Raw genomic sequence first — 27,678 nt, forward strand, 5'->3', positions numbered from 1 at the left:
CTGAGCACTTGGGAGAGGAAAATAGAGTTAATAGACATGACCCCTAGCCTCAAGAAGCTTAAAGTCACATGGGGGAGATGGGCCCTAAAATAAATTACAGTTAGAAGTAACAGAGTGTAAAGAGAGAGTGTACATGAGTACTAAGGGTATCCAATTTCTCGGAGCATTCATGAACCTTATAAGATAACAGTAGACACAGTCCTTCAACTAAATTACTGGTAAGAGGAAATTACAGTGTACATAATAATTTGGTATTTGGTAAGTACTTAATCATGTGTCAGGCACTTCACTAAGCACTTAGGTAGGTACGGGTTAATCACATTCCACATCGGGTTCCCAAATCTAAGTAGGAAGGAGAACAGGAATCAAATCCCCATTTTGTGGATGAGGGGACCATGACAGAGAGAAATTAAATGACCGGCCCAAGGTCACATAGCAGACAAGTGACTCCCAGATCCACAGTCTTTTCATTGGCCACGCTACATGTACAGAAGCGTGAGTACTTAGGGATCAGATGAAACGGTAGTCCCGAAAGCACAGTTTCTCCCTACTCCAGTCCATACTTCACTATGCCGCTCGGGTCATTTTCCTCTAAAAAATATTCCGGACATGTCATCCCACTCCTCAAAAACTCCAGGGGTTGCCCATCCACCTCCACATCCAACAGAAACTCCTCACCATTGGCTTTAAAGCAGTCAATCACCTCACCCCCTCCTACCTCACCTCACTACTCTCCTACTGCAACCCAGCCCGCGTACTTTGTTCCTCTAATGCGAGCCTTCTCTCTGTGCCTCCCTCTTGCCTTTTTCACCACCAGCCCTTAGCCCACGTCCTGCCTCTGGCCTCAAATCCAACAGATGATTACTCCCCCCACTTCAAGACCTTACTGAAGGCACATCTCTTCCCGGAGGCCTTCCCTCAATAAGTCCACACTTTCCTCAACCCTCCCTTCATCGTCGCCCTCACTTTCTCCCTTTGTTCTTTCCCGCCTCCAGCCCCTCAGCACTTATGTACAGATCTGTAATTTATTTATGCATATTAGTGTCTGTCTCCCCCTCTCCAGACTGTCAACTTGTTGTGGACAGGAAATGTGTCTGTTTATTGTTGCACTCGCCCAAGCACTTAAGTGGAAAGAGCCTGGGCTTTGGAGTCAGAGGTCATGAGTTCGAATCCCGGCTCTGCCACTTGTCAGCTGTGTGACTGTGGGCAAGTCACTTAACTTCTCTGTGCCTCCGTTGCCTCATCTGGAAAATGGGGATTAAGACTGTGAGCCCCACATGGGACATCCTGATTCCCCTGTGTCTACCCCAGCGCTTAGAACAGTGCTCGGCACATAGTAAGCGCTTAACATATACCAACATCATTATCATTATTATTATTATTATTACAGTGCTCTGCACACAGAAAGCGCTCAATAAATACCATTGAATGAACGATTGAAATGGGGAAGTGAGATATCAATCTGGAAGAGAGAAGATTTCGGAAGGGCTTTGAAGGTAGGGTCTGTAGGGTCCTGTCAGATATGAAGCAGGTGGGATTTTCAAACTGGAATAGGGACATTGCACGAGGCCAGTGATGGGCACAGCGTGGCTTAGTGGAAAGAGCCCGGGCTTGGGCGGCAGAGGTCGTGGGTTCTAATCGCGGCTCCACCACTTGTCAGCTGTGTGACTTTGGGCAAGTCACTTCACTTCTCTATGTCTCAGTTCCCTCATCTGTAAGATGGGGATTAAGACTGTGAGCCCCACATGGGACGACCTGATTAGCTTGTATCTACGCTAAGCGCTTAGAAGAGGGCTTGGCACATAGTAAGCACTTAATAAATATCATCATTCTTCTTCTTGAAAGTGCACCTCCTCTAGGAGCTCTTCCCAGACTGAGCCCCCCTTTTCCTCTGCTCCTCTTCCCCTCCCCATCACCCCTACTCACTCCCTCTGCTCTACCCCCTCCCCGCCCCACAACACTTGTGTATATAGGTACATATATATTCTATTCATTTTATTAATGATGTGTATATATCTATAATTCTGTTTATTTTGATGCTATTAATGCCTGTCTACTTATTTTGTTGTGTTGTCTGCCTCCCCCACTTTTAGACTGTGAGCTCAATGTTGGGTAGGGATTGTCTCTATTTGCTGCCGAATTGTACTTTCCAAGCGCTTAGTACAGTGCTGTGCACATAGTAAGCGCTCAATAAGTACGATTGAATGATTGAGTGCCTCCAAGCCAGTGGTCAGGGGTTTCTGCATGAGGTGGAGAGGAATGGGTAATCACTGGAAGTTTTCGAGAAGTGGGAGATAGCAGGGAGGGAGATAATATGGGAAGCGGCATGGCCTAGTGGGTAAACCTCGGGCCTGGGAGTCAGAAGGACTTGGGTTCTAATCCTGGCTCTGCCACTTGTTTGCTCTGCAAGTCACTTGACTTCTGTGCGTTAGTTCCCTCATGGGGATTAATCTGTGAGCCCTCTGTGGGACTGTGTCCAACCTGATTAACTTGTATCTACCCGAGTGCTTAGTATAATGCCTGGCACATAGTAAGCGCTTAAGAAATACCATTAAAAAAATCTGTAGAATGATATTTTCGAAAAATGAGGTGGGCAGTAGAAGAAAGTATGGCATGGAGAGGGGAGAGAATAAAGAGAGGAGAGATTAGTAGCAGGACGATCGCTAGTAAAGCTGATATATAGCAAGTGCCTGGACCAGTAAAGTGGCAATTTATATGGAAAGGTTAGAGCAGATTCGGGAAATGCTATGGGGGATACTCTATACGCAGTAAACGCTCAATAAATACAATTGATTGATTCATTCATTCAATAGTATTTATTGAGCGCTTACTATGTGCAGAGCACTGTACTAAGCGCTTGGGATGAACAAGTCGGCAACAGATAGAGACAGTCCCTGCCGTTTGACGGGCTTACAGTCTAATCGGGGGAGACGGACAGACAAGAACAATGGCACTAAACAGCGTCAAGGGGAAGAACATCTCGTAACAACAATGGCAACTAAATAGAATCAAGGCGATGTACAATTCATTACTTATCAGACCGAATGTAAGGGTGAGAAGCAGCGTGGCTCAGTGGAAAGAGCACGGGCTTTGGAGTCAGAGGTCATGAGTTCGAATCCCAGCTCTGCCACTTGCCAGCTGTGTGACTGTGGGCAAGTCACTTAGCTTCTCTGTGCCTCAGTTACCTCATCTGTAAAATGGGGATTAAGACTGTGAGCCCCACGTGGGACATCCTGATTCCTCTGTGTCTACCCCAGTGCTTAGAACAGTGCTCGGCACATAGTAAGCGCTTAACAAATACCAACATTATTATTATTATTATTATTATGAACAAGAAGGAGAAGACAAGGATAATTCCAGTTTACAGGCATAAGAGATGGGGTGGATGGTGGTATCTACGGTGATGGGAAAAAGGTGAAATAGAGAATTTGGGGGGAGAAGATGAGTTCAATTTTGGTTAGGTTGAGCTTGAGGAGATGGTGTATCAGTCTAGGGGCAGAAGAAGAATGTGAGATTGCAGAGGAGGGAGAGGAAGGGGCTTAATAAAGTAGTCTGAAGAGACATCCGTGTAGAGATAGTAGCTGAAGGTACCAGAGGGGATGAATTCCCCCATGGATTGAGTATAAAATGAAAATAGAAGACCCAGAGCAGTTAAGAAATGGGAAGCAGAGCCAGCAAAAGACATTGAAAAGGTTAGGCCCGAAAGGTAAGTGTTTCCAGGGGAACAAAGCGGACTACGTTAATAAAGGCCCCAGAGAAGTGAGAATTAGAGTCCATTAGTGTCCAATAATTGGGTGACCTTGGAGAGAGCAATTGCAGGGGAGTGAAGTGGACATAGATCTGATTGTAAAGGGACAAAGAGGGAATTGGAGTAGAAAGAGTAGTGGGAATCTACAGTATATTCAAGATGTTTGGACAGGAGAAGGAGATGGGGCAACAGCCGGATGATGCACGTAAGTCCAGGTATTTTTAGGTTCATGGAGAGGTAAGCTTGTTTGAAGGCAAAGAGAAAAAAGCCATCAGAGAGTAGGTGGTTGAAGACGGTACTCTCTCAAGTGCTTAGTTCAGTGTTCTGCACACAGTAAGCACTCAATAAATGTGATTGAATTAATGGCAGGACTGGAGAGAAGAAGTGTTTTTATAAGTTGATAAGGATGGGGTCTCATCACCATCTCCCAATCGTTGGACCCAAGTTGAAAGACTCTGGGATTTGGGAGTCAGGAGCCCTTGGTTCTAGTCCCACCTCTACTCCTTGCTTGCTATGTGATCTTGAACGAATCACCTAACCAGGCCTCAGTTTCCTCATTTACAAAATGGAGATAAAAATACTTGTCCTCCCTTTTAGACTAGGAGCCCTGTGTTGTGCAGGAGCTGTGTCTGATGTGATTTATCTTGGATCTACCACAGTCCTTGGCAAATAGTAAGCACTTAATAGGTACCATTCTTCCTCATCATCATTATCTTTACTATTATGCCCCTACTGTTATTCAGACCATTGTCCTAAGCCTTTGGGGGAGTACAATAAAATTAACAGACACAATTCCTGGCCTCAGGGATGTTATATTTTACATTCCAGTGGATCACAAACACTTCTTTGTTTGTGTGGCTGAGAACTGTGGGGAGAAATCCAGGCACCAGACTGACTGCTCACTTCAAATTCCTCCTCCTCCTCCTGTAACTAGCCTTCTGTCCTGCTCAACAATACTGTAACTCCTTCGTTTCTTCTTCCTCATCAAATCCTATGCTCATTTTGTCCAGTAACTATCGTAGGCCTTCTGCTCCCTCCTAAAACTCCCAGTGCCCCCCCCCCAGTCTCACCTTTGATGAGTTTGCCAGTTACTTTCTTTCCAAAATTTAGCTCCCCAACTGTCCTTCCCTGCCCTAGATCTCCCCACTCTCTCCATTCCCTTCCTGGCCGTCTCTCAGAAGGAGCTGCCCCGTCTGCTTTCAAAATCCACCCCCTCCACCTGCACCTCGATATGTCTGGAATGGAACGACTCATATCCCCTGCTTCAAACCCACTTCTCTCCCAAACTTGGTCATCTCTTTTGCTAGCACCACCCACCTGATAACGCACCCATCCTCCCTGTCCCAGTGGCCCCCTTGTTATCCTAGACTCCTCACTACCTTTCAATTCTCACATTCAATCTACTGCCAAATCCTGCCGTTTTAACTGCATAATGTCTCTCGAATCTCTCCTTTCCTCTCCACTCCAGTTCGAGCCTTGGTCATATCACTGCTAGACTATTGTACCAGCTTCCTTGTTGATCTCCCTACCCCTAAATAATTGCTCCACTCCAATCTGTACTATGCGCTCCTGCGTGAATCATCTTCTTACGATGTCACGGCTCACATCCGTGCACTTCTTTGGCTTCCTGTGTCTCCCCACATTAAACAAAATCTCCCCACACTTGACTTCAAGGCTCTTGGCCAATTCACCCCATCTTACACAGCGTGGCTCAGTGAGAAGCAGCTCAGTGAGAGGCTGTGTGAGAAGCAGCGTGGCTCAGTGAGAAGCAGCGTGGCTCAGTGGAAAGAGCACGGGCTTTGGAGTCAGGGCTCATGAGTTCGAATCCCAGCTCTGCCACTTGTCAGCTGTGTGACTGTGGGCAAGTCACTTAACTTCTCTGTGCCTCAGTTCCCTCATCTGTAAAATGGGGATTAAGACTGTGAGCCCCACATGGGACAACCTGATTCCCCTGTGCCTACCCCAGTGGCTCAGTGGAAAGAGCACGGGCTTTGGAGTCAGGGCTCATGAGTTCGAATCCCAGCTCTGCCACTTGTCAGCTGTGTGACTGTGGGCAAGTCACTTAACTTCTCTGTGCCTCAGTTCCCTCATCTGTAAAATGGGGATTAAGACTGTGAGCCCACGTGGGACAACCTGATTCCCCTATGTCTACCCCAGCGCTTAGAACAGTGCTCGGCACATAGTAAGCGATTAACAAATACCAACATTATTATTATGCTCTGCACATAGTAAGCGCTTAACAAAATACCAACATTATTATTACACACCTGCTATCCTCATCCGTTTTTTTCCAGCTCACTGTCTTCACTCCTCTCAAGCTAACCCTCTGACTAAACCTCACCCTCACCTCTCCTGCCTCCTTCTCTTTGCCCATGCTATTCCCCCAACCGGGAACTCCCTTTATTCAAGCCCTTAGAACAGAGCTCTGCACTCAATAAATACCACTGATTGATTTCAAATTTGGGACCACATTCAATCCCCTCTTGTTCCCATTTATTTGTTCCCATGGCCTATTTGTTCCCAGAGCCTCAGCTCAGCAGCAAACCTCAGCATTTTTGCACTTACTAAAACTCATCAGAGCACTTTTGGACTTCTGTAAATAGGCTAATCAGTTGTGTGTTCAATTAATTATCTTGATTAATTTGTTTGTAAATATCTTTGTAGAGTGTGACCTCTCTGTGGGCGGGTAAAGTGTCAATTACCTATTTTGTACTTTCCGTCCACATAGTGTAGTGTACTGAAACCAATGGGCATTCACTAAATACTATTACGTCTACTGCTAAAGCAGGTAAGGATCATTTGAAGTGGCTAAAATTGACCTGGGGCCGGGTTTTTCACCACTGTGAAGCACTAGTGCAGGATCCGAGGAAGCGAACTGTAAAGATGATTCAGGGCTGGATGAGAGACTGACTGGGAGTGAATGGGTTGGAGGATTTGAATTCAGTGCCGATGGCACAGTTGAAGGGATGGATGAGGAGGCTAGATGGGGTGTCCACATGGGGTGTGATGACCTGGGATAAGTGAAATGGGTTCTGAGTTTGGAAGTCTCTGTGTGGGGAGAGAATTGGGAGAGAGGGCAGCATAGCACGTTGTGGTTAGAGAGTGGGATTTCAGAGTCGGTGAGATTAGGGATGGCCCAGCAGTTCATTCAATCGTATTTATTGAGGATTTACTGTGTGCATAGCACTGTACTAAGCCCTTGGGAAAGAACTATACAACAATAAAGAATGGCAATCCTTGCCCACAATGAGCTCACAGTCTAGAGTCTAGCAGTTAGGGATGATGAGCTCAAGTATGTGTCCGAGTTGGTGAGCGGGTGAGATGAAATTAAGGGTCAGTGGAGTTGAGTGAAGAAGGAGAGGGCAGCCGAGGAATCCCGTGGAAACTCCATGTGGATATTGACGTCCCCAGGATCGATGTGAGAGAGAAAAAAGAGAGGAGGAATGAAAAGCCTGTCTAGAAGGACAGTTCTCAACCGGTACCTCCAAGGGACCCGGAGCTGCTCTCAATAAACTGAGTCATAGACTGGATGTACCACTGGTCAGACCCAGCGACCTCACTGCCTAATAATTGCTCAAACTCTGGTCAGCTGAAAGTGCTGAAATCTTTTGCAAAGTCTACACGGATCCTATGAGACATTACAAGGCTCCTTTCTAGAGACCCGCATCCCCCACTCTATCCATTCCACTGCCCAGTGGTGGGTGTTGTCACTTAATAAATTTCCCCAGGCAGGTTCCTAGGTGCAAAGCACCTGAAATTTAGAAACCAAGATGGCAGGTGCAGCCCTTTAAGATATGCCCAACAATGCATGGATTCTATTTTTTGTGGCGGTGGCGAAGGTTACCTTGATGTTTGGGGTTGTAATTAAGGGGCTTTCTAATCTGTGCTCAATGAGGAGCAGCGTAAGATCATTGAAAAGATCACAGCCCTAGGTTCTAACCCCTGTTCTGTCTCTTGTCTGCTGGGTGACCTTGGGCAAGTCACTTAATTTCTCTGTGCCCCAGTTTCCTCCCCTGTCAGTTGGAGTCTAAATACCAGTTCTCCCACCGTCTAAGTCTGGGACTCAGTTGTGGGACAGAAATTGTGTCTAGCTTTTTTATCTTGTATCCACCTTGGGGCTTAGCATGGTACTTGACTCATGTTAAGCACTTAACAAATTATTATTATTATTATCGTGAGCTAACGGATCTCTCTCCTTCCACAGCAACTACATGGGAACAACATTCACTTTACAGATGGCTACGAGATCAAGGAGGACATCGGTATCGGCACCTATTCAGTGTGCAAGCGATGTGTGCATAAAGCTACTGATGCCGAGTACGCTGTGAAGGTAAGAAGCCCTTGCGAGGCATTAGGGGAAGATGAGTAACAAGTCTAAACTGGACAGATGACTCCACAAAACGCACACCTATGTCTACACCCCACTTCAGTTAACCAGTGGTCTTTATTGAGCACATACTGTGGGCAGAACACTGGACTAAGCATTTGGGAGAATACAGTAAGACATGATCCCTGCTCTCAGGGATCAGGGTTCGGCTCCATGGCTGTGCCATGAAGAACAAGCCAAAGAATCTTGTTCCGAAGTTTGATTATAAACAAAAGCGCAAACAATTCCATTTCAACCCCATTCCTCTGTCACTCGCCCAGCCAAACCGCTATCATTCATTCATTCAATAGTATTTATTGAGCGCTTGCTATGTGCAGAGCACTGTACTAAGCTCTTGGAATTGCAAATCGGCAATAGAAACGGTCCCTGCCCTTTGATGGGCTTACAGTCTAATCGGGGGAGACGGACAGACAAGAACAATGGCAATAGTTAGAGTCAAGGGGAAGAACATCTCATTAAAACAATAACAAATAAATAGAATCAGGGTGATGTACATCTCATTAAACAAAATAAATAGGGTGATGCAGATATATACAGTTGAGTGGACGAGTACAGTGCTGGGGGGATGGGACGGGAGAGGGGAAGGAGCAGAGGGAAAGGGGGAGGAGAGGGTTTAGCTGCGGAGAGGTGAAGTGGGGGGTAGAGGGAGCAGAGGGAAAAGGGGAGCTCAGTCTGGGAAGGCCTCTTGGAGGAGGTGAGCTTTAAGTAGGGATTTGAAGAGAGGAAGAGAATTAGTTTGGCGGAGGTGAGGAGGGAGGGCATTCCAGGACCGCGGGAGGACGTGGCCCAGGGGTCGACGGCGGGATAGGCGAGACCGAGGGACGGTGAGGAGGTGGGCGGCAGAGGAGCGGAGCATGCGGGGTGGGCAGTAGAAAAAGAGAAGGGAGGAGAGGTAGGAAGGGGCAAGGTGATAGAGAGCCTTGAAGCCTAGAGTGAGAAGTTTTTGTTTTGTGCAGAGGTTGATAGGCAACCACTGGAGGTTTTTAAGAAGAGGAGTGACATGCCCAGAGCGTTTCTGCAGGAAGATGAGCCGGGCAGCGGAGTGAAGAATAGACTGGAGTGGGGAGAGAGAGGAGGAAGGGAGGTCAGAGAGAAGGCTGACACAGTAGTCTAGCCAGGATATTACAAGAGTCTGTAGCAGTAAGGTAGCCATATCAGAAGCAGGAGAGAGGCAGACTGGAAGTCTCACACAGAGATTGAATTTAACCATGGTCAGGTTGGGAAATTGCTTTGTGGCAACTTCATTTCAACCATAAGGAACTAAATATATTTTTACTTGGAAGAAAAAATAGAAATTTCTGGCATGTGATGCTAGTGTTCCCCTCTAGACTCTAAATTCCTTGTGGGCAGGGATTATGTTATATTGTACGCTCCCAAGTGCTTAGTACAATGCTCTGCACACAGTAAGAGTTCAATAAATATTATTGATTTATTTTTTACGGTATCTGTTAAGCGCTTACTCTGTGCCAGGCACTGTACTAAACCCTGGGGTTCATACAAATTCATTAGGTTGGACTCAGTCCCTATCCCACGTGGGACTCACAATCGTAATTCCCATTTTACACATGAGGTAACTGAGGCACAGAAAAGTTAAATGATTCACCCAAGGCCACGTCGATCAATCAGTGGTATTTACTGATCGTTTACTGTGCACAGAGTAATGTACTAGTGCTTGGGAGAGTACAACGCAACAGAGTTGGTAAGCGTGATTCCCGCCCAAAAGGAGCTTACAGACTAGCTGGGGAGATAGACAATAAAATAAATTACGGACATGTATGTAAGTGCTGTGGGTCTGTAGGTGGGGTGATTATCAAGTGCTTTTAAGTGCTTAGAATGATGAACATGTTGGGAAAGGTTGGAGGAGAGATGTGACCAGCGATCCATAATGACTAGAAAAATACGTTCAGTGGAGATTGAGACTGGCGCGAGGGTTTCTAAGGGTGGATAGCAGCCGACCCTCCAGTTATTAGAGAATAATAACAATAACAATGTTGGTATTTGTTAAGCGCTTACTATGTGCAGAGCACTAAGCACTGGGGTAGATACAGGATAATCAGGTTGTCCCACGTGGGGCTCACAGTTACAGATGAGGTCACTGAGGCCCAGAGAAGTGAAGTGACTTGCCCACAGTCACACAGCTGACAGGTGGCAGAGCCGGGATTCGAACCCATGACCTCTAACTCCTGAGCCCGGGCTCTTTCCACTGAGCCCCACTGCTTCCCCTAAAGCAAGTCCCTAGAACAAATGAGATGGCTCTGAAGTCACACCATCGGGGAGGAAACAGAACTGACCTGAGGGATTTGTTCACCCTCAGGCAATCAGTGTGTGCAGAGAATGGTAGAGTTACGGATGGCTCCTTGTGGTGCTGGTGAGTTTGTCCCACTTGGAAACTTTCTCTGTTTTCCACCCCGTCTCCCGATGACCCGGTTTTCACAAAGCCTCTGCTCACTGGGGTCTCTCTCCTAGACCAGATGCTTTGTGAAGATAGGGTCGTAAAGAGACAGTGGAAAACAGAGGAAGTTTCAAAGCGGGACAAACCCACCGGCACCACAAGGATCCCTCCTTAGCTGTCTGCTGCAGACGTCTTTGCTGGCCATCTTGTCCTGCCATTCGGTGGCGAGTCTGGCTCCTAAACGACGCTGAGCCGGGTGTATCTTCTGTTGTAAGTCCGGATCGCACAGCCACGTGACAGTCTAGACGCCCCGACAACCTCCTAGACCTTCAACTTGGTATGAGGGTGGTCACGCTCTGCTTTCCATCCTGTGTTGGTCTGGTGGGAACAACAAGGCTGCTCTGATATTAGGTGGCCGGTTGCAAGTCTGAGAGTGGACACTAAGTATATTGCTCTGCATCTAATAAGGGCTCAGTATACCGCTCTGCAGGAAGGAAGTGCTCAGGACTCTTCTCTGTAGCTCATAGGAACTTACTACAGTGCTCTGCACCCAGGAAGTGCTTAGCATAGGGCTCTGCAGCTAATAGATGCTCAGTACAGGGCTCTGCAGACAGTAGGCTCTCAGTTCAGTGTTATGAGATACTTAGTACAGTCTTGTACTCACAGATGATCAATAAATATATTGATGATGATGGCATGGACCAGACCTTGAAAACAGTCTCTGAATACAGTGAAAGATTTGCCCAGTGGAGATATGGCCTTCAAATGGGACCAGTCATCCCCAAAAAGAACCTAAAATTTGAAATGGTGCTCTATCTTTGGACGAATGTGAACTTCTCATTTTCACATTTTCACAGTTTCATACTGCCTTGGCAATTGACAAACCTAAATATGCCTGAATTGAATGTTTAAAAGGAAACCTGATTGAAATGGGGACCTGTAAATCTTTCAGCAGAGTCCAACACTGGAGCTATTTTTTTAAAATTGATTTTTAGAAGACATTAATCAGTCATCCAATCAGTGATATTTATTGAGCTCTTACTATCTGCAGAGCGCAGTACTAAGCGCTTGAGAGAGAGTACACATCACCTGTCGCACAGGGACGGGTTCGAGGATCAGTATGGAGAGAGGGAGCGAGGAGAGTCAGAAAGGCTGAGCCATGAACAATTTATTGTATGTGGCAAATTGAACTTCCCATTCAGGAGGAGTACACTTATTTTCGTTATTCACACAAGGCAAATCGAACTTCCCTCTTGGGAGGAAAACATTTACGCGTTATTCGTCCTTGGCAAAGCATCTATCTTCCACCTATGAATGCTTTCCTCTCGGGAGGAATCCACTTAATGTGTTATAGGCACGTGGAGAAGCGCCTAGCTTCCAGTCCCCCAAGCGCTCAGCGGGACATTCGCCTGTCCCACAGCTCCTCATTTGGTGCAGGCAAAGCAGGCATCCTCCACTCTGGGCAGAGGTGACACGCAGCCAGATAGGAGCTGCGAGTCTCGATCCAGTGCCCAGACATCGGAGATGAGAGGTGTTTATCGCCTGTCCTTCCAGGACATTTGGGCTTCTGGTTTCTGCTGGTCCAATCTCTCTCCCTCTCCCCGACTAAACCGTGCTTGGTCGGCATAGGGATGAAGGACACCTTCCATATTCCTGACCTGGGATGTCTAGAGGTTTCGGTTGCGGGGATAGTGTCCCGCCGCACTTCCGAGGTCCTCTTTGCTAGATCTGGCAGTCACGAGATAGCATTTGACCTTGAGATGGCGGTTCACCTCAGAACAACAATAATAATAATAATGTTGGTATTTGTTAAGCGCTTACTATGTGCAGAGCACTGTTCTAAGCACTGGGGTAGACACAGGGGAATCAGGTTGTCCCACGTGGTGCTCACAGTCTTAATCCCCATTTTACAGATGAGGGAACTGAGGCATAGAGAAGTTAAGTGACTTGTCCGCAGTCACACAGCTGACAAGTGGCAGAGCTGGGATTCGAACTCATGAACGCTGACTCCAAAGCCCGTGCTCTTTCCACTGCACCACACTGCTTCTAAACAATACACCAAAGCAGAATTAGCGCATACGTTTCCTGTAATAAACTTGAAGTTTCAGTCAAGCATGAAAATCATGGCATGCAGAGCTGTGTCTCTTCACTTCCAAAAGGAATATTGATCTTGTAGCTCGTTTATAAAGACTGTTGTCCCAGGCCTGAAGAGGATTATCAAATTCTTTTAGTTACAAAATGAAATCTGTGCACAGACCCATTGGAATGAATTTTGCCTTTTCTTCTTAACCTCTCAAAGCTCTTTGCTTTGAGTGATTTGGGATGGTAGGATGTGGTCAACAGATTAGGCTATACCAACCAGTGTGTTAGAACAACTTCACAAAAACTCAGGGAGCATTTTGAGAAGGAACAGGAATAATAATTCTCCTTCACTTTGCTTCCCAGCTGAGTCCGACCTACAGCAGTGGCCACTGGGCTCTGCACATCAACTGCTGCAGCTCTGAATTTTGTTTCTTCTTACCCCATGTGCCCTCAGTCCCCTCCCTCCAATCCCCCCACCCCCTTCGCCCCACGCTGACCTCCATCAACTCACCTCCATTCAACCCCTCCCTACCCCTCATCCCATCCCCACCTCACAGCCTCGGCTTAATGCGGCCTGTGGAATCCCCCCTTCATCGTGGGCAAGTTTCCCTACGTCACTGACCTATTCCTGATCCAGTCAATGCTCCTCCTCACCGTCACCGAAAGCTGGATCTCCCCAGATGACACAGTCTCCCCTGCCGCTTTCTCTTAGAGGGGGCTTCATTTTCTCCCCCTACCCCAGACTAACTGAGAAAGCGGGAGGAGTCGGCTTCCTTCTTGCTCCCAATGTCGCTTTCTCGCCATTCCGCCTTCCCCATTCCTCTCTTTCCCTTCCTTTGAAGCCCTTATCATCCGCTTTTATCACCCACTCCAACTATTATTCACAGTCATCTACTGCCCCCAGTGGTCCTCCTCCAACTTTCTGAACCATTTTGATCCCTTTTTCACATTCCTTCTCTCATTCTTCATCCCTACATTGATCCTTAGGGCTTCACCAGCACTTAGAACAGTGCTCAGTGCTTAGAACGGTGCTTGGCACATAATAACCGCTTAACAAATAGCATCATTATTGTTATGTGAATGTCCCTGACAACGCTTCCACTGTCCACATCCTCTAGCTCCTCTACACCGTGACTTCCTGCTCCACTCCTCCTCATATCCAAGTGGACACACTTGATTTTATAATCTCTAGTCAATGTACAATCTCTACCGTCACCAATTCTGAAATTCCTCTACCTCTTCACCTGCTCTCTTTCCCATACACCCAACCACTGCAAATCTGTACTGTTCCCCCACAGAGACCTCTGTTCTTTTAACTACTCCAATAGTTTTACAGCTATCCTTCCCCGTTTGGTCATCATACCCAAACTGCCTTCTCTCGACACCCTCAACACCATCTTCTCCACTGAACTTGCTCCCTTTTCTCTCCGCTGGTCTCATCCCGCTAACCCATAATCTTGGCTTGCTTCAATAGTACACTTCCTCCGCTCCTGTGCCCGAGCTGTGGAGGGCTGTTGTCAAAAATCCAGATATCTATCTGACCATGTCCACCTTAAATTCATTCTTACCTGCCCTGGTTCAGCTCTCTCCTCTACCCGACAACAGTACTTTTCCTTCGTAATTCACTCCCATATGCACTGCCCTTGCCAGTTGTTTCAGATATTTAACTCCTTCCTTAAACAACCTGTCTCCCTGCCCCCATTATCTCTTTCCTGTAATGACCTGGCTACGTATTTCATCGGCAACATTGAAGCTATCAGGTGTGATCTCCCTAAAGTCTCCCCAGCTCCTCTCCAAACCCCCCTCCTCCTCCACCCTATTCAACTCTCCCTGTGTTCCCTCCAGTAACTCAAAAAAAGATCTCTCACATCCTCACTAAATCGTCCTACCTCATCCCTTCACATACCTTTTTGAAACACTCATCCCCTCCCTTCTTCCTTCCTCGACTGTCATCTTCAATTATTCACTTTGCAGTGGCTTCTTCCCCACTGCTTTCAAACATGCTTACCTAGTCCCTATCCTTAAAAAGCCCTCCCTTGACCCTACGGCTCCCTCCAGTTATTGGCCCATCTCCTACCATTCCTCTCCAAACTTCTTGAGAGTTGTTTACATCTGCTGTCTTCACTTCCTTTCCTCCAATTCTCCCCTTAATCCCCAGCAAATTGACTTTTGCCCCTTCACTCTGTGGAAACAGCCTTCTCTGGAGTAACCAATGACCTTCTTCTCACAAAATCTGACGACCTCTGCTTAATCCTAATCCTCCTAGACTTCTCAACTGCCTTCGACAGTGCAGACCACCCCTTTATCCTGAGGCTTTATCCAACCTTGCCTTCACTGACGCTGTCCTCTCTTGGTTCTCCTCCTATCTCCCTGACTGTTCCTTCTCAGTTTCTTTTGCTGGTTCTTCCTCTGCTTCCCACCCTCTGACAGTAAGGGTCCATTGAGGCTCAGTTCTACATCCCCCTTATATTCTCCTTCTGTACCGACTCCTTAGGAGAACACGTTCACTCCCATGGCTTCAAGTACTATCTCTATGAGGATGAAGATTCCCAAAACTACGTCTCCACCCTTGACCTCTCTCCTTCCCTACAATCTTGAATTTCCTCCTGCCCTCGGGGCATCTCTACCTCAAACCTCTACCTCTCACAACACCCCAAACTAAACATGAACTCCATACCTTCCCACCCAAACCCTGTCCTCCCTGTGTCTTTCCCATTGCCATAGAAATTAACACTATCTTCCCTAACTCAGATGCCTTGGCCTTGTCCTCTACTCATCTCCCTCATTCAACTCACATAGTCGGTCATCTAATCCTGTCAGTTCAACCTCCACAAGTTGCTAATCCCACCTCTGTCAAATGTCTCCTGTGTGACCTCGGGCAAATCACTTAACTTCTCTGGGCCTCAGTTACCTCATCTGTAAAATGTGCATTAAGACTGTGAACCCCATGTGTTAGTAAGTGCTTAACAAGTTCCATAATAATAATAATAATTACTATTATCATTAATTATTAAAATCCGCCCTTTCCTCTCCATACAAACCACTACAATACTGATCCAAAAAACTTATCCTATCTTGTCTTGACTCCTGCATCTGCCTTCTTGCTGACTTTCCTGCCTCCTGTCTCTCCCAACTCCAGTCCATACTTCACACTGCTTCCCGGATCATTTTTCTTAGAAAAAAAAATGTTCAGCCATATCTCCCCACTCCTCAAGAAGCTCCAGTGGCCGCCCATCCACCTCCGTATCAACAGACCTCCTTACCGTTGATTTTAAAGCACTCAATCACGTTGCCCCATCGTACCTCATTTTACTGATCTCCCATTACAGCCCAACCTGCACCCTTTACTTCATTTTGGAAGTGCCAGTTTACTTACTGATGAGGGAACTGAGTCACAGAACAATCAAGTGATTTGCCCAGCATCAGCAGGCAGGATGCAGATCTGGAATTGGAACCCAAGTCCTCTGATTCCCAGGCTTGTGCTCTTTCCCCGAAGCCTCATTGCTTCCCATGTTTCCTCCTAATTAGCTGCCCATTAAACTATTTGGAAGATGTATTTCTCAGAGACTGAGTTGCCTCCTGCCCTAGGGAATGCTTTATCTAGAATGAGCTCACACAATTTCAGTAGGTGAGATTATTTTAGAACAATGCCTGTCTCCCTTCTTATATGCCCTGCTATGCTCCATCCCAACAGTTTTGATTTTTTTTTCAGCAGAGAAAGTGATACCTCACTGGACATTTTCTCTGTTGGTGTTCTTTCACCTTTCCATTTTCCCAAAATTCACTAAGGAGCAGAAAGTTTGTCTTTAAAAGAAATGGGTCGAGTGTAAAAAGTGCTCATTTTTGATAAAAAAGATGTCAGGAGATTCTTTCCAAAACCCAGGCTTCACTTGCCATTTTTTGGCGGTCTTAACTTTGGTTCCTTTTTGGGACAATAGAAATTGCCAAAATTCATCTGTGACATCTCTGTACAAAGGAAGTTGCCCCTCCATATATATAATAATAATAATAATGTTGGTATTTGTTAATCACGTATATTCAAGTCTTAGAATTGGCATGCTATGGGTTTGATCAACTGCCTGCCTAACTCTTTCTCTTCTTATCAGACCCATAGTGCTGGAAATAAATTCCATCTAACTACCAAGAACTGAAACTGCTTTCTATTGAATTGCACCAGTGAGTTAGAAAATTACACCAAAATTCAGGTTCAGTCTCAGAAAGGCAAAGCCACATCATTTTCATGATTTGGAGGTTTATGTAGTTGGGCAGTCATTCGGCATTTGGGGAAAGTCAGGGAAGGTTTCCTGGAAGAGGTGTGATTTCAGTAGGACTTTGAAGAAGAGGGAAGTGATAGTCTGTTGAATATGAAAGGGGAGGGAGTTCCACGCAGGATGGGACAGCACGAGCAAGGCGCTGATAGTGGGAGAGAGATAGTGGTGGTGAGTCAGTTGGTATTAGGGAAGTGAAGACTGTAGTCTGGGTTGTGGTGGGAGAGGAAGAAACAAAAAGTAGGAGGGAGAAAACTGATTGATGAAAGCAGATGGAAGATAAACCAGAAGGATGAGAGTGTAAGTAAGAGGTAGGAGGGAGCTGAGGAGATGACGGGGGCAGCTTTAAGGGAGCTCGTGCCTTATGATTTCAGTTTTGTCAACAAAGTGGTTGGCTTCATCGGGGCAAGACGGGGGATGATAGAGTACTAGGGGCTTGAGGAGTTAAAGTTCTGGAAAAGTTGGGGGAAATGGACAACGGATTGGACAAGGGAGGAGTCTCTGTTGCCAAATTGTACTTTCCAAAGCGCTTAGTTCAGTGCTCTGCACACAGTAAACGCTTAATAAATACGATTGCATGAATGAATGAATGAATGAATGAATGAGTAGGATTCCTGAGTGAAAGCGAGGGCCGAGTTTTAGTAGGTGGGGATGAATTTGAAGTGGCTGAAGTTGACTGTTGCCAGGATTTCTGCCTACAGGACTTCCCTGCATGAGGACAGGAACAGGGGAAACGTGGAGATGATCCAAGGCTGGGGAGTGGTGGGGCCAGATCAAATGAGGGAGAGGGATTTCTTTTCACGGGGCTTCGACCCTCAAAGTCATTTTTATAGACGTGAAAAGCAAATGATTTTATCTGTCATTTAAGAGTGTTGGGGAAAAACTCCGGTAACAAATGAACATCTGACAGAAAATGAGATTTTCAGGTAATAATGATGAGTAGCAGCTGCAGAACAGACACAGGCAGCCTCAGTTATCTTTCCAAATCCCTTGAGAACATGTTGTCACTCAGCCCCGACTGGCATCCCAAAATAAGTTGTTTTTCTCACATGGCATTTCTGACATTTGACACAAAATTACGGTGAATTATGAGCCATTTGTAACGTGACCTTTGGTCTAGTAGCCAATGTCCGATTCATCTTTGGGGTTTAGGCCAGTCCTGGCCAAGAATAAAGAGTAATGAAAGAGGCTGGAATGGAGGCCCTTTGGCCACGTAGACAAGTCAACTAGTTCTGATTTTCTTTCAGATCATTGAGAAGAGCAAACGTGACCCTTCTGAAGAAATTGAGATTCTCTTGCGGTACGGACAGCATCCAAATATCATCACTCTAAAGGATGTAAGTCCTTGCGGGTGTTCAGATCACTCACTGCTGCTGCTGTTGTGCTGTTGCTTGTTTAAATGGGAGGGAGAGCATGCTCTCTCCTGCTGAAAAGGCTGAAATATCAACTATGGAAAACAGGGTTTGGGGAAAAAGTGGCTACAAGCAAGACAAAGGGTGCCCTCCTATGCAATGCCGAAGAACAGGATGGAGGAGTACATGGAATAGTGACATTATTCAGAGCAAAAAAAAGGCAGAGGACAAGATACTTTAAGGAGGTCAGCTAGACTTAGAAGACCACCTGAAAGACTAATTGAAACTATTTACAATATTTAAAGTATATGGTAATATCAGGCTATTTAATATATTATCTATAATGGGCAAAGTATAGAGATCATAAACCGTTAAGAGAGCAGAGAAGCCAGGGCAAAAATCAAAACCAAAAACTGACTGAGGAGACAAACATCCTGCATGTAGTTAAATCTTATTAATAACTAACATTCATTTTTTCTTGACGTGTTCAGTGGCTGGTTTTGTTAGTGACTATATAACATTGGTTTCAGTTGGGTTTTTTTCAATTTTCAGCCCAAACTAAGGAGGTTGTGGGTTGCTTGGGGATCAGAAATCAGGAGATTCTGTCGGAAGCAGTCTGGCTTTGGAACTAATCAAGAAACCTGCCACTTCTCTGCCTATCATTTTGCCAGGATTCCTGAAGTCAATTAAAAAATCGATAGTATTTATTAAGCACTTTCCGTGTGCAGAGGACTGAACAACGGTCTGCACACAGTAAGCATTCAATAAATATGATTGAATGAATGAACTAAGTGCTTGGGAAAATACAGCACAACAAAATTGGTGCATAATGTTCTCTGCCCACAAATAGCTTACAAGTCTAGAAGGTGGGTCAGATATTAAAATAAACCAAGCATCATCATCATCATCTTAATAATAATTGTATTTGTTAAATAGTTACTATGTACAAGCACTGTTCTAAGCACTGGGGCAGATATGAGGTAATCAGGTTGTCCCATATGGGGCTCAAAGTCTTAACTTTTGTGAACCTCATCTGTAAAATAGGAATTAAGTGGCTTGCCCAAAGTCATGCAACAGACAAGTGGTGGAGCCGGGATTAGAACCCACGACTTCTGACTCCTTAACCCATGCTCTTTCCACTAAGCCACGCTGCAAACATATATACATGAGTGCTGTGGGGCTGGGGATGGACTGAATTCATTCAGTTGTATTTACTGAACGCTCACTGTGTGCAAAGCACTATTCTAAGTGCTAGGAAGACAATACAAGAACAAACAGATACGTTGCCCTCACAGTCTAGGGACGAACTCACATATCAAATGTCCAATACATAGGCAACACAGAAGGGAGAGGGATTAGGGGGAAAGATGGCTTAATCAAGGAAGGCGTCTTGGAGGAAATGTGATTTATTAAGGCTTTGGAGATGGATTTCTGCTGGCGGAAATCTAGATATCAGCCTGACTTTGTCCACTTCAAGTTTATTTGTATGTGCTTTAACTCTGCCCTCTCTTCTGCCCGGCAAAATGATTTCTCCATCCTTATTGACACTCATGACCGTTGCCCCCAGCAGTTGTTCCAGACGTTTACCCCCTCAAATCCCCTGTCCCCCCACCTCTTCCTTGCCCCTAGTGACCGGGCCCCATACTTTATTAAGCAAATTGACACTGTCAGGCATGAGCTCCCCCGAATCTCCCAAGTCCCTCCCGACTCCTGCCCCTTCCTCAACTCTCCCTTCTTTCTCAGCAGTATCTCTAGAGGAGATCTCCTGCCTCCTCTCAGAATCCACCCCTTCCACCTGCACGTCCAACCCCATTCCATCGCACCTTATCAAAACTCCTGCCCCGTCCCTTCTTCCCTCCCTAACAGCTAGCTTCAACTGTTCACTCTCCAATGGCTTCTATCCTACTGCTTTCAAACATGCCTATGTCTCCCCTCAAATAAATAAATGTTGGTATTTGTTAAGCGCTTACTATGTGCCAAGCACTGTTCTAAGCACTGGGGGAAGATACAAGGTAATCAGTTTGCCCCAGGGGGGCTCACAGTCTTAATCCCCATTTTACAGATGAGTTAACTGAGGCACAGAGAAGTTAAGCGGCTTGCCTAAGGTCACACAGCTGGCAAGTGGCAGAGCTGGGATTAGAGCCCCCGCCCTCTGACTCCCAAACCCCGTCTCTTTCCACTGAGCCACGCTGCTTCCCTCTCCTAAAAGAAATCCTCCCTTGACTCCACGGCTCCCTCCAATTATCGCCCATCTCCCTCCTACTGTCCCTCTCAAAACTCCTTGAGTGAGTTGTCTACACCTGCTGTCTCAAGTTCCCCCCTCCAGTTCTCTCCTTGGCCCCCTCCAATCTGGCTTCTGGCTCCTTCACTCCACAGAAACTGCCCTCTCAGTGCTCAAAATGATCGTCTTCTTGCCAGTCCCATGGCCTCTATTCCATCCCGATCCTCCTTCGACACAGTTGACCATCCCCTTCTCCTGGAAACATTATCCCACCTTGGCTTCACTGACAGCGTCCCTTCCTGGTTCTCTTATCTGTCGGGCCGCTCATTCTCAGTCTCTTTCATGGGCTCCTCCTCTGCCTCCCACCCCCTAACTGTAGTTGTCCCTCAAGGTTCAGTTCAGGGTCCTCTTTTATTCTCCATCTACACCCACTCCTTCGGAGAACTCATTCGCTCCCATGTCTTCGACTACCACCTCTATGGGGATGACACCCAGATCTCCATCTCCAGCCCTGATTGCTCTCCCTCCCTGTAGTCTCATTTCCTCCTGCCTTCAAGACATCTCTACTGGGATATCTCCATGCCTCCTCAAACTTAACATGTCTAAAACAGAACTTTTTATCTTCCCACCCAAACCCTCTCCTCCCCATGATTTTCCCATATCTGTCTCACAAGCCCATATCCTTGGTGTCATCCATAATAATAATAAAGTGCTTGTTAAGTGCTATGTGCCAAGCACTCTTCTAAGTACTGGAGTAGATACAAGTTGATCAGGTTGGACAGAGTCCCTGTCCCACATGGGGCTCACACTCATCCCCATTTTACAGATGAGGGAACTGAAGCCCAGAGAAGTGAAGTGACTTGATCAAGGTCGCACAGCAGACATGTGGTGAGCCAGGATTAGAACCCAGCTCCTTCTGGTTCCCAGGTCCATGCTCTATCCACTGTTACACTGCTTCCTTGACTCCTCTCTCTCATTCAACCCACACATTCAATATATCGCTAAATCCTGTCGGTTCGACCTTCACAGTTTTGCTAAAACCTACCCTTTCCTCTCCATCTAATCTGCTGGTACCTTAATCCGCTACTGTATCCTGTCCCAACCTGATTACTCTATCAGCCTCCTTGCTGACCTCCCTGCCTCTTGTCTCTTCCCACTCCAGTCCATACTTCACTTTGCTGCCCGGATCATTTTCCTAACAGAAACATTCAGGCCACGTTTCCCCTCTTCTCAACAACCTCCAGTGGTTGCCCATCCACTTCCCACATCGAATGGAAACTCCTCACTATTGGCTTTAAATCTCTCAATCACCTTGTCCCCTCCTACCTCACCTCGCTACTCTCCTATTACACGATCGGAGTTACTGACCGAGTGTGTTATTTTGGACGTGTTAAATTGGAGGTCTCCGTGGGACATCCAAATAGAGATGTCCTGTAAGCAGGAGGAAGTGCAAGTTAGGGCCGAAGAGGTAGATTTAGAAATCATCTGCTATATATGTAGCATAAAATATAGCCTTTAGATGACTTCTTAGATGATGATACGTAGCATGAGTCTAAGGTACCGATAAAATAAAATGTGAAACTCCCTTAGCTGTAACTAATAATAATAATCGTTTCATTTGTTAAAATGTTTACTACCTGCCTAGTACTGAACTAAGGTCTGGGGTAGATATAGGATATCAAGTCAGATAAATAGGTAAAGGCACTTTCTCATTCTAATATGTGTCAATTGCCTCATTAATTAATTGCCTCTTATTAGTTAATTGCCTCAATCTAAGGTACTGTGGAAAGCAAACTAAACCAAAACAGCCCTGTCTTTTAGGAGCTTTGCCTGGGGCAAAGAGGCAGGGAATCTTTTCATTTCATTTACACCTGCCCCAAGAAAACAGAAGAAACAGTATTTTGCACACAGGAAACAAAACTGAAAAAGCCCTGAGCATGTGTGTATGTGCGTATATAAAGGTGGACCTAATACTTGGACTCTTTCCTCCTTCAACTGTGAGCCCCATGTGGGCCAGGGCCTGTTTTCCAGATGATCAACTTATCTACCCCTGTGCTTAGAACAGTTCTGAGCACATAGTAAATGCTTAACATACATTATTATTATTTTCATCATCATCATTACATTCTCCAGACCTCCCACCTAAGTTTTATATAATTACCAGGCTGAAAATAGTCTGTGGTTTTGCATAGGAACCAGAGAAAGGTCACTACACTCATGTAATGTATCGTGTACGTTAGAGGGCGATTCAGTTCAAATCAACCCCATTGGAGAAAAAATGGATTATAAATGGAGTCTAATTCTAAAAAGCCACCTTGCTTGTTTGGGATATCACTAGAAATTTAGGAAGACATAGATAGTGAAAAAAAAAGCTGCCCATCATCTATTGCACCACTCCTAGGAGATGTTCTTTTCACAATAACCTCATCGCGACCGGCTCACTCTCTAATCTGACATTTGACTCCCGTTTCACTAGACAGATGCTTCCGGAGAGTGTATTTGGGCCATTCTGAATGTACTTTAGTTGGCTGTGGTTTTCTTGATGAGACAATGGGAAGTATACATATTTAAATGGATGCATGTTCCTTCTGGAAGAGGAGATTAGGTAGTGTTCCACTAAAGCCAAGAGGGCTGGCTTTAGAGGAACAAAGGCATCCAGTTTTATGAAATGCAACTGCCCTTTTGCATGGCTTATTCATATTCTTCTGTTTGAAAGCTGATAATGGGAGCTGAATCAGGAGAGGTTTTGGCCTCAGAGAGAAGTCTTTCGATAAGATGGGAATGGCTTTTCCTCTTTCCTTGTAAAATCTTTGTTTTCCCCTTGTGAACCTCTACCCTTTACCCTCCAACCCTCCCTCCGCAGGCGACAGAATTTCACCCGGGTCTTCCGGGAGATTTTAGAGTGCCTGCCAGGTTTGCATTTTGAAAGTCTGTGTTTTCTGTTTGCTTTGCCCTCCCCCGACCCTCCAGGTCTATGACGACGGGAAGTATGTGTACCTCGTGATGGAGCTGATGCGGGGGGGCGAACTCTTGGACCGAATCCTGCGGCAGAAATACTTCTCTGAGAGAGAGGCTAGCGCCGTGCTTTGCACCATCACGAAGACTGTGGACTATCTGCATTCCCAGGGGGTATGTTTGCACCCTGACCTGCGGGACTACCGTATCGGGCTCAGGCCGATCCCACTGGGGAACTGGGCGGTTGGTAACAGGGTTAGACGTGAAAATGGGAAGAGGACAGTGATCTCCAGTTTGCTAAGTGAACTATGTCTCCCCACCACCTGTGGCATAGAAAAGGACACAGCTCGGGGCCCAGAGGGACAGGACCAAGCTAGCCCACTGAGAGGGTGGGAGAGCCCCAGGCAGCCCCAGGACCGATCGGAACAGCTCTGTATGGCTCCAGCACCTGTAAGGAGCAGCATGCAGCTGGCGTCAAGGAGTAGAGGTTCCTCCATTCCTCAGCCAATCCCCACCCAAGGCTTCGTGCCACAGATTTCCCAGAAGATGGCCTACTTTGGGGTGGCCTCGGAAAACCATTCGCAGCAGTCAGAGTCCCTACAGGGAAGGGGGGAGGCGGGGGCAGCAGCAGCTCAAGGATTTAGTCTCCACTGTGTAATTCTATCCTTGACACTGCCAAGTAACGAGGTGAGAGGCACTGCGTGCCCCCATAGGACATGAGGACATGGGACATGAAGACATGGCTCAAAGTTTCTCAATTTCAAACCTCCCCAGAGGCCGAAAGGACAAGCACAAGAAATACTACTGCCTCGATGAGATATCCCAGCCCGAATCCAGCTCCTGTGGGTGGTGTTCTCCTTCCCAAGGCAGAGTCAGTGAAAAATTTAAACGAGAAATGTATTTTCACTGAGGTTCACATGAACTTAAATCAGCTTCCCTGCAAAGGTCTCTTTGTTTCTTTTAGATGGACAGTTTGGGGGTTTAGAGTTCCTTGCATTCTTTCCAGAGTGTCCAACAAGGAAGTCCAGTCATCTCCCCTTTGCGGTCCACAGAAGAGAAGTGGTTTTTTGCACCAAGATAGACCTTGAATGTGCTTGCCTGTGGGAACTAACCCTGCGGTGTTTTATATGACTTTTAAAAGGGAGATCAATCTGTGTATGTTCATTCAGCCTACCATATTTCCATCTCTTAAGTGACTCATCACCTCCTGCCCTCTCCATTCTGGTGGAAGTTACAGCGTATACTCACCTTGAACGATTTAGCAGGGAAATCCTCCTCGCCATCCTTCCTCAAGCAGATCTGGGCCTCTGACTGTGTGGGACAGATCAAAAAAACCCCAAGTAGCTCAGCTCCGTGCTCAATAAGCACTCAATAAAGACGGTAGATTGATTGTTATCCAACTGTTGATCATCGATTACTGCTCAAACTGCTGAGTTGGCAGTGTGGTAAGAGCTGCTTTGGTGGGAGGGCCACTCTTCCAGCTGGAGAGCCCTCATTCCATCCCTTCAGGCCGCTGAGCAGTTTCTGTTTCTCATTCCCTTCAGGTCGTCCACCGAGATCTGAAGCCCAGTAATATCCTGTACACGGACGAGTCAGGAAACCCAGATTCCATCAGAATCTGTGACTTTGGATTTGCCAAGCAACTGAGAGCCGAGAACGGGCTGCTGATGACACCCTGCTACACGGCTAACTTCGTGGCTCCGGAGGTCAGACGCCTTTCCAATTTCAGATGAGGGAAGATGTTCCCCAGAGCCTTCTCCACCATCTCCTCCGCTGAATTGGATGCTTATTATTTAGCGTATAAATATCTTTCTGATTCCACCCTTCACCATCGGAGACGGGAGGGACACAGTGAATCGGCAACCCCCTCACCCTCTTCTCTCTCTCTCCCCTCTCCCTTCCCCAGCTTCCTGCCCCCAAGGAGACCTGGGCCATAATCTGCAGGGAGGACCAGAGATTTGTTGACCTGCAAGTTCGTATGAGGTCAATTTAGGACTGATAGTTCATTTTCCCAATTCCACCTAATCCATAGTGCCCTGAGCCTGTCACTGTATCTTGCTGGCTCTGAATATTCATTATGATGACTGTGGTATTTGTTAAGTACCTACTATGTATATTCTGTGTCGAGCACTGCACTAAACACTGGCATACGTACGATTTAATCAGATTGAATTCAGTCCTTGCCCCACATGGGACTCAAGATCTAAGTAAGAAGAAGAACCGGTATTGAATCCCTGTTTTGCTGATGGGGAAACAGAGGCACTGAGAAGTTAAGTATTTGCCCAAGGGCACAGCTCACAAGCGGTGGCGGTGGGATTAGAACCCGTGTCGCCTAGGTCCCAGGCTTGTGCCCTTTCCACTAAGGTCACTCTGCTTCTCAATTTCCCATATCCCCAGTAAATTTGCTCTGATTTGGTTAGGGCTAAATAATAAGAATCCAATTCAGTCAAAACATTAAATGAAGCTAGGGGAAAGGTAGAAAACTAGGTTTTGTTTCCCTATTCGATTAGAAGCTTTTGGAGGGCAGGGTCTGTGTTTTCTATGTTTGTTGTGTGTTCCCAAGGCCTACTACAGTGCCTTGTACATATTAAGCTACCAAATAAATGGGGAAGATAATAACTAAACACTCACCCCTAACAGCGAAGACCATGGGATCCAGAATGGCTGTTTTGAATTCCTTCTCGATCTTAAACAAGCAACACAAAACCCAATGCAAATGATAAACTACCCAACTGGTGGCTTTCAGCTGAAAGCTTATGTTAAGCATTGAGGATCCTTTCTGATTTAGCCCAGTTTAATAACCCTGTTTTCCAACAAGGGCTTAAATGTTGATGGTTGCTGCCGTTTCTCGCACCTCCACTAAGTTACCCAGAAAGTCAGTAAAGCACGCTGCCGTTTATTAGTATTTTGCCTTGCAGGGTGCAACCAAGCAATAAATGGCACCACATGAAACAGGGGGACTTAGCGGCTAGTGAATAGCGCAGGAAACTGGGAGAGAGGAGACCTGGATTCTCCTCCCAGTTGCACCACTTGCCCGATACGTGGTGTCGAAGAAAACGTCACGGACTTTACGTTGTGTTTAAGCAGGTGTGTCAGAGACAAGTTTATTTCTACTAGTGCTAGTAGGGAGTGGTGGGTGACGGGCAGAGTTTCCTTTATCAGTCAAGGCCAACTCAGCTCCAAGCAAGAAGAATGTCTTTATATAAATTGGCACAGCGTCCGAGCTTCGCAGATGATCGAAGAGAACAGTGCGTGATATATATTTTAAGAGAGCAGCGGTATATTCCAACTTGGGGTTATTACTTGGCCCTGCCTGGTTCTCGCCATTACAAAGGTCAGGGGTCCTGACCTTGCTAAGGGAGGAACAGCTCTATTCCATATCGAGACCTTGACATACCAAGCTCCCCGATAAGGCAGATGACTGGAATGGACAAAAAAAGGAGGAGAGGATGTGTGATATGCCCGCTTTCAGTAAATGGCAGCTTGGGCCAGACAAAACGGAGTCCAGGTCTAAAGACCCAACACATTCCGCCTCTTGGAATGATGGCATTTGTTAAGTGCTTACTATATGCCAAGCATTGTTCTAAGCACATCCTTCAACTCTAGTCACCAGCGTTACTCTTGTTCACCTTAGTAAGATGGTTAGGAGATACTCAAGCAGGCCTAGAGGCAGAACAGCTCAGAGACGTCTGTCTGAAGAGAAGATAGAGGACGATGGGGAGGTTTGAGAGATAGCCCTGGGTGATTTGTCTTCTTCCCAATTTTACCAGCCGCTAGAAGTTGGGTGACATGCTCACAGTGACCTTGGGCAAATCTCACCTATCACATGGGTCTGGGTTCGAGGAGTGACGTGGTGAGAGAGACCTGGATCAGAAAGACTGATCTGTGTTCCTCATGGCGAATTGGACTTCCTTCGGGAGGAATACACCGATTTAGTTACTTGCATATGGCAAAGCGCCATGAACGCTTCCCAGTCGGGAGAAATACACTTATGTGGCTAGCAAGGTCTTTCCCTTCCCTTTTTCCTTCTTCCCGTGGGCTGCTCTCTGTTAGGTGATGAACTCCTCCACCAAGCCAGCTCAGTTGCTCCAATGTCTAGCGACCCAGTTGGTGTCCCCCTAGGGCAGTCCCACCCCCACTCCTTCAGGAAAAAAAGCCAGAGAATCCATTCCAGTTGTCTCCAATCCCACTTCTGACACCAAATTTATGTCACTGGCGGAGCCAGCCCCTGGGTAACTCTGGAGCTCGCGGATCGGAGAGTTGGAAATGGATT

General features: G+C 46.4%; 1 protein-coding gene across 2 annotated transcripts in view; it reads left to right on the top strand.

Annotated features, from left to right (window-relative positions):
* Window positions 1-27,678, top strand: part of RPS6KA2 (ribosomal protein S6 kinase A2) — a 432,811-nt gene that overhangs the window by 383,846 nt on the left and 21,287 nt on the right. For both annotated transcript variants that reach the window (XM_029049085.2, XM_029049086.2), the window contains 4 exons: window positions 7,953-8,078; window positions 18,125-18,214; window positions 23,421-23,579; window positions 24,950-25,111. In XM_029049085.2, the coding sequence (XP_028904918.1) occupies window positions 7,953-8,078; window positions 18,125-18,214; window positions 23,421-23,579; window positions 24,950-25,111 (537 nt within the window). The remainder of the gene's footprint in view (window positions 1-7,952; window positions 8,079-18,124; window positions 18,215-23,420; window positions 23,580-24,949; window positions 25,112-27,678) is intronic.

This window comes from Ornithorhynchus anatinus, chromosome 21, assembly GCF_004115215.2.
Source record: "Ornithorhynchus anatinus isolate Pmale09 chromosome 21, mOrnAna1.pri.v4, whole genome shotgun sequence".
Classification (NCBI taxonomy): Eukaryota; Metazoa; Chordata; class Mammalia; order Monotremata; family Ornithorhynchidae; genus Ornithorhynchus; species Ornithorhynchus anatinus.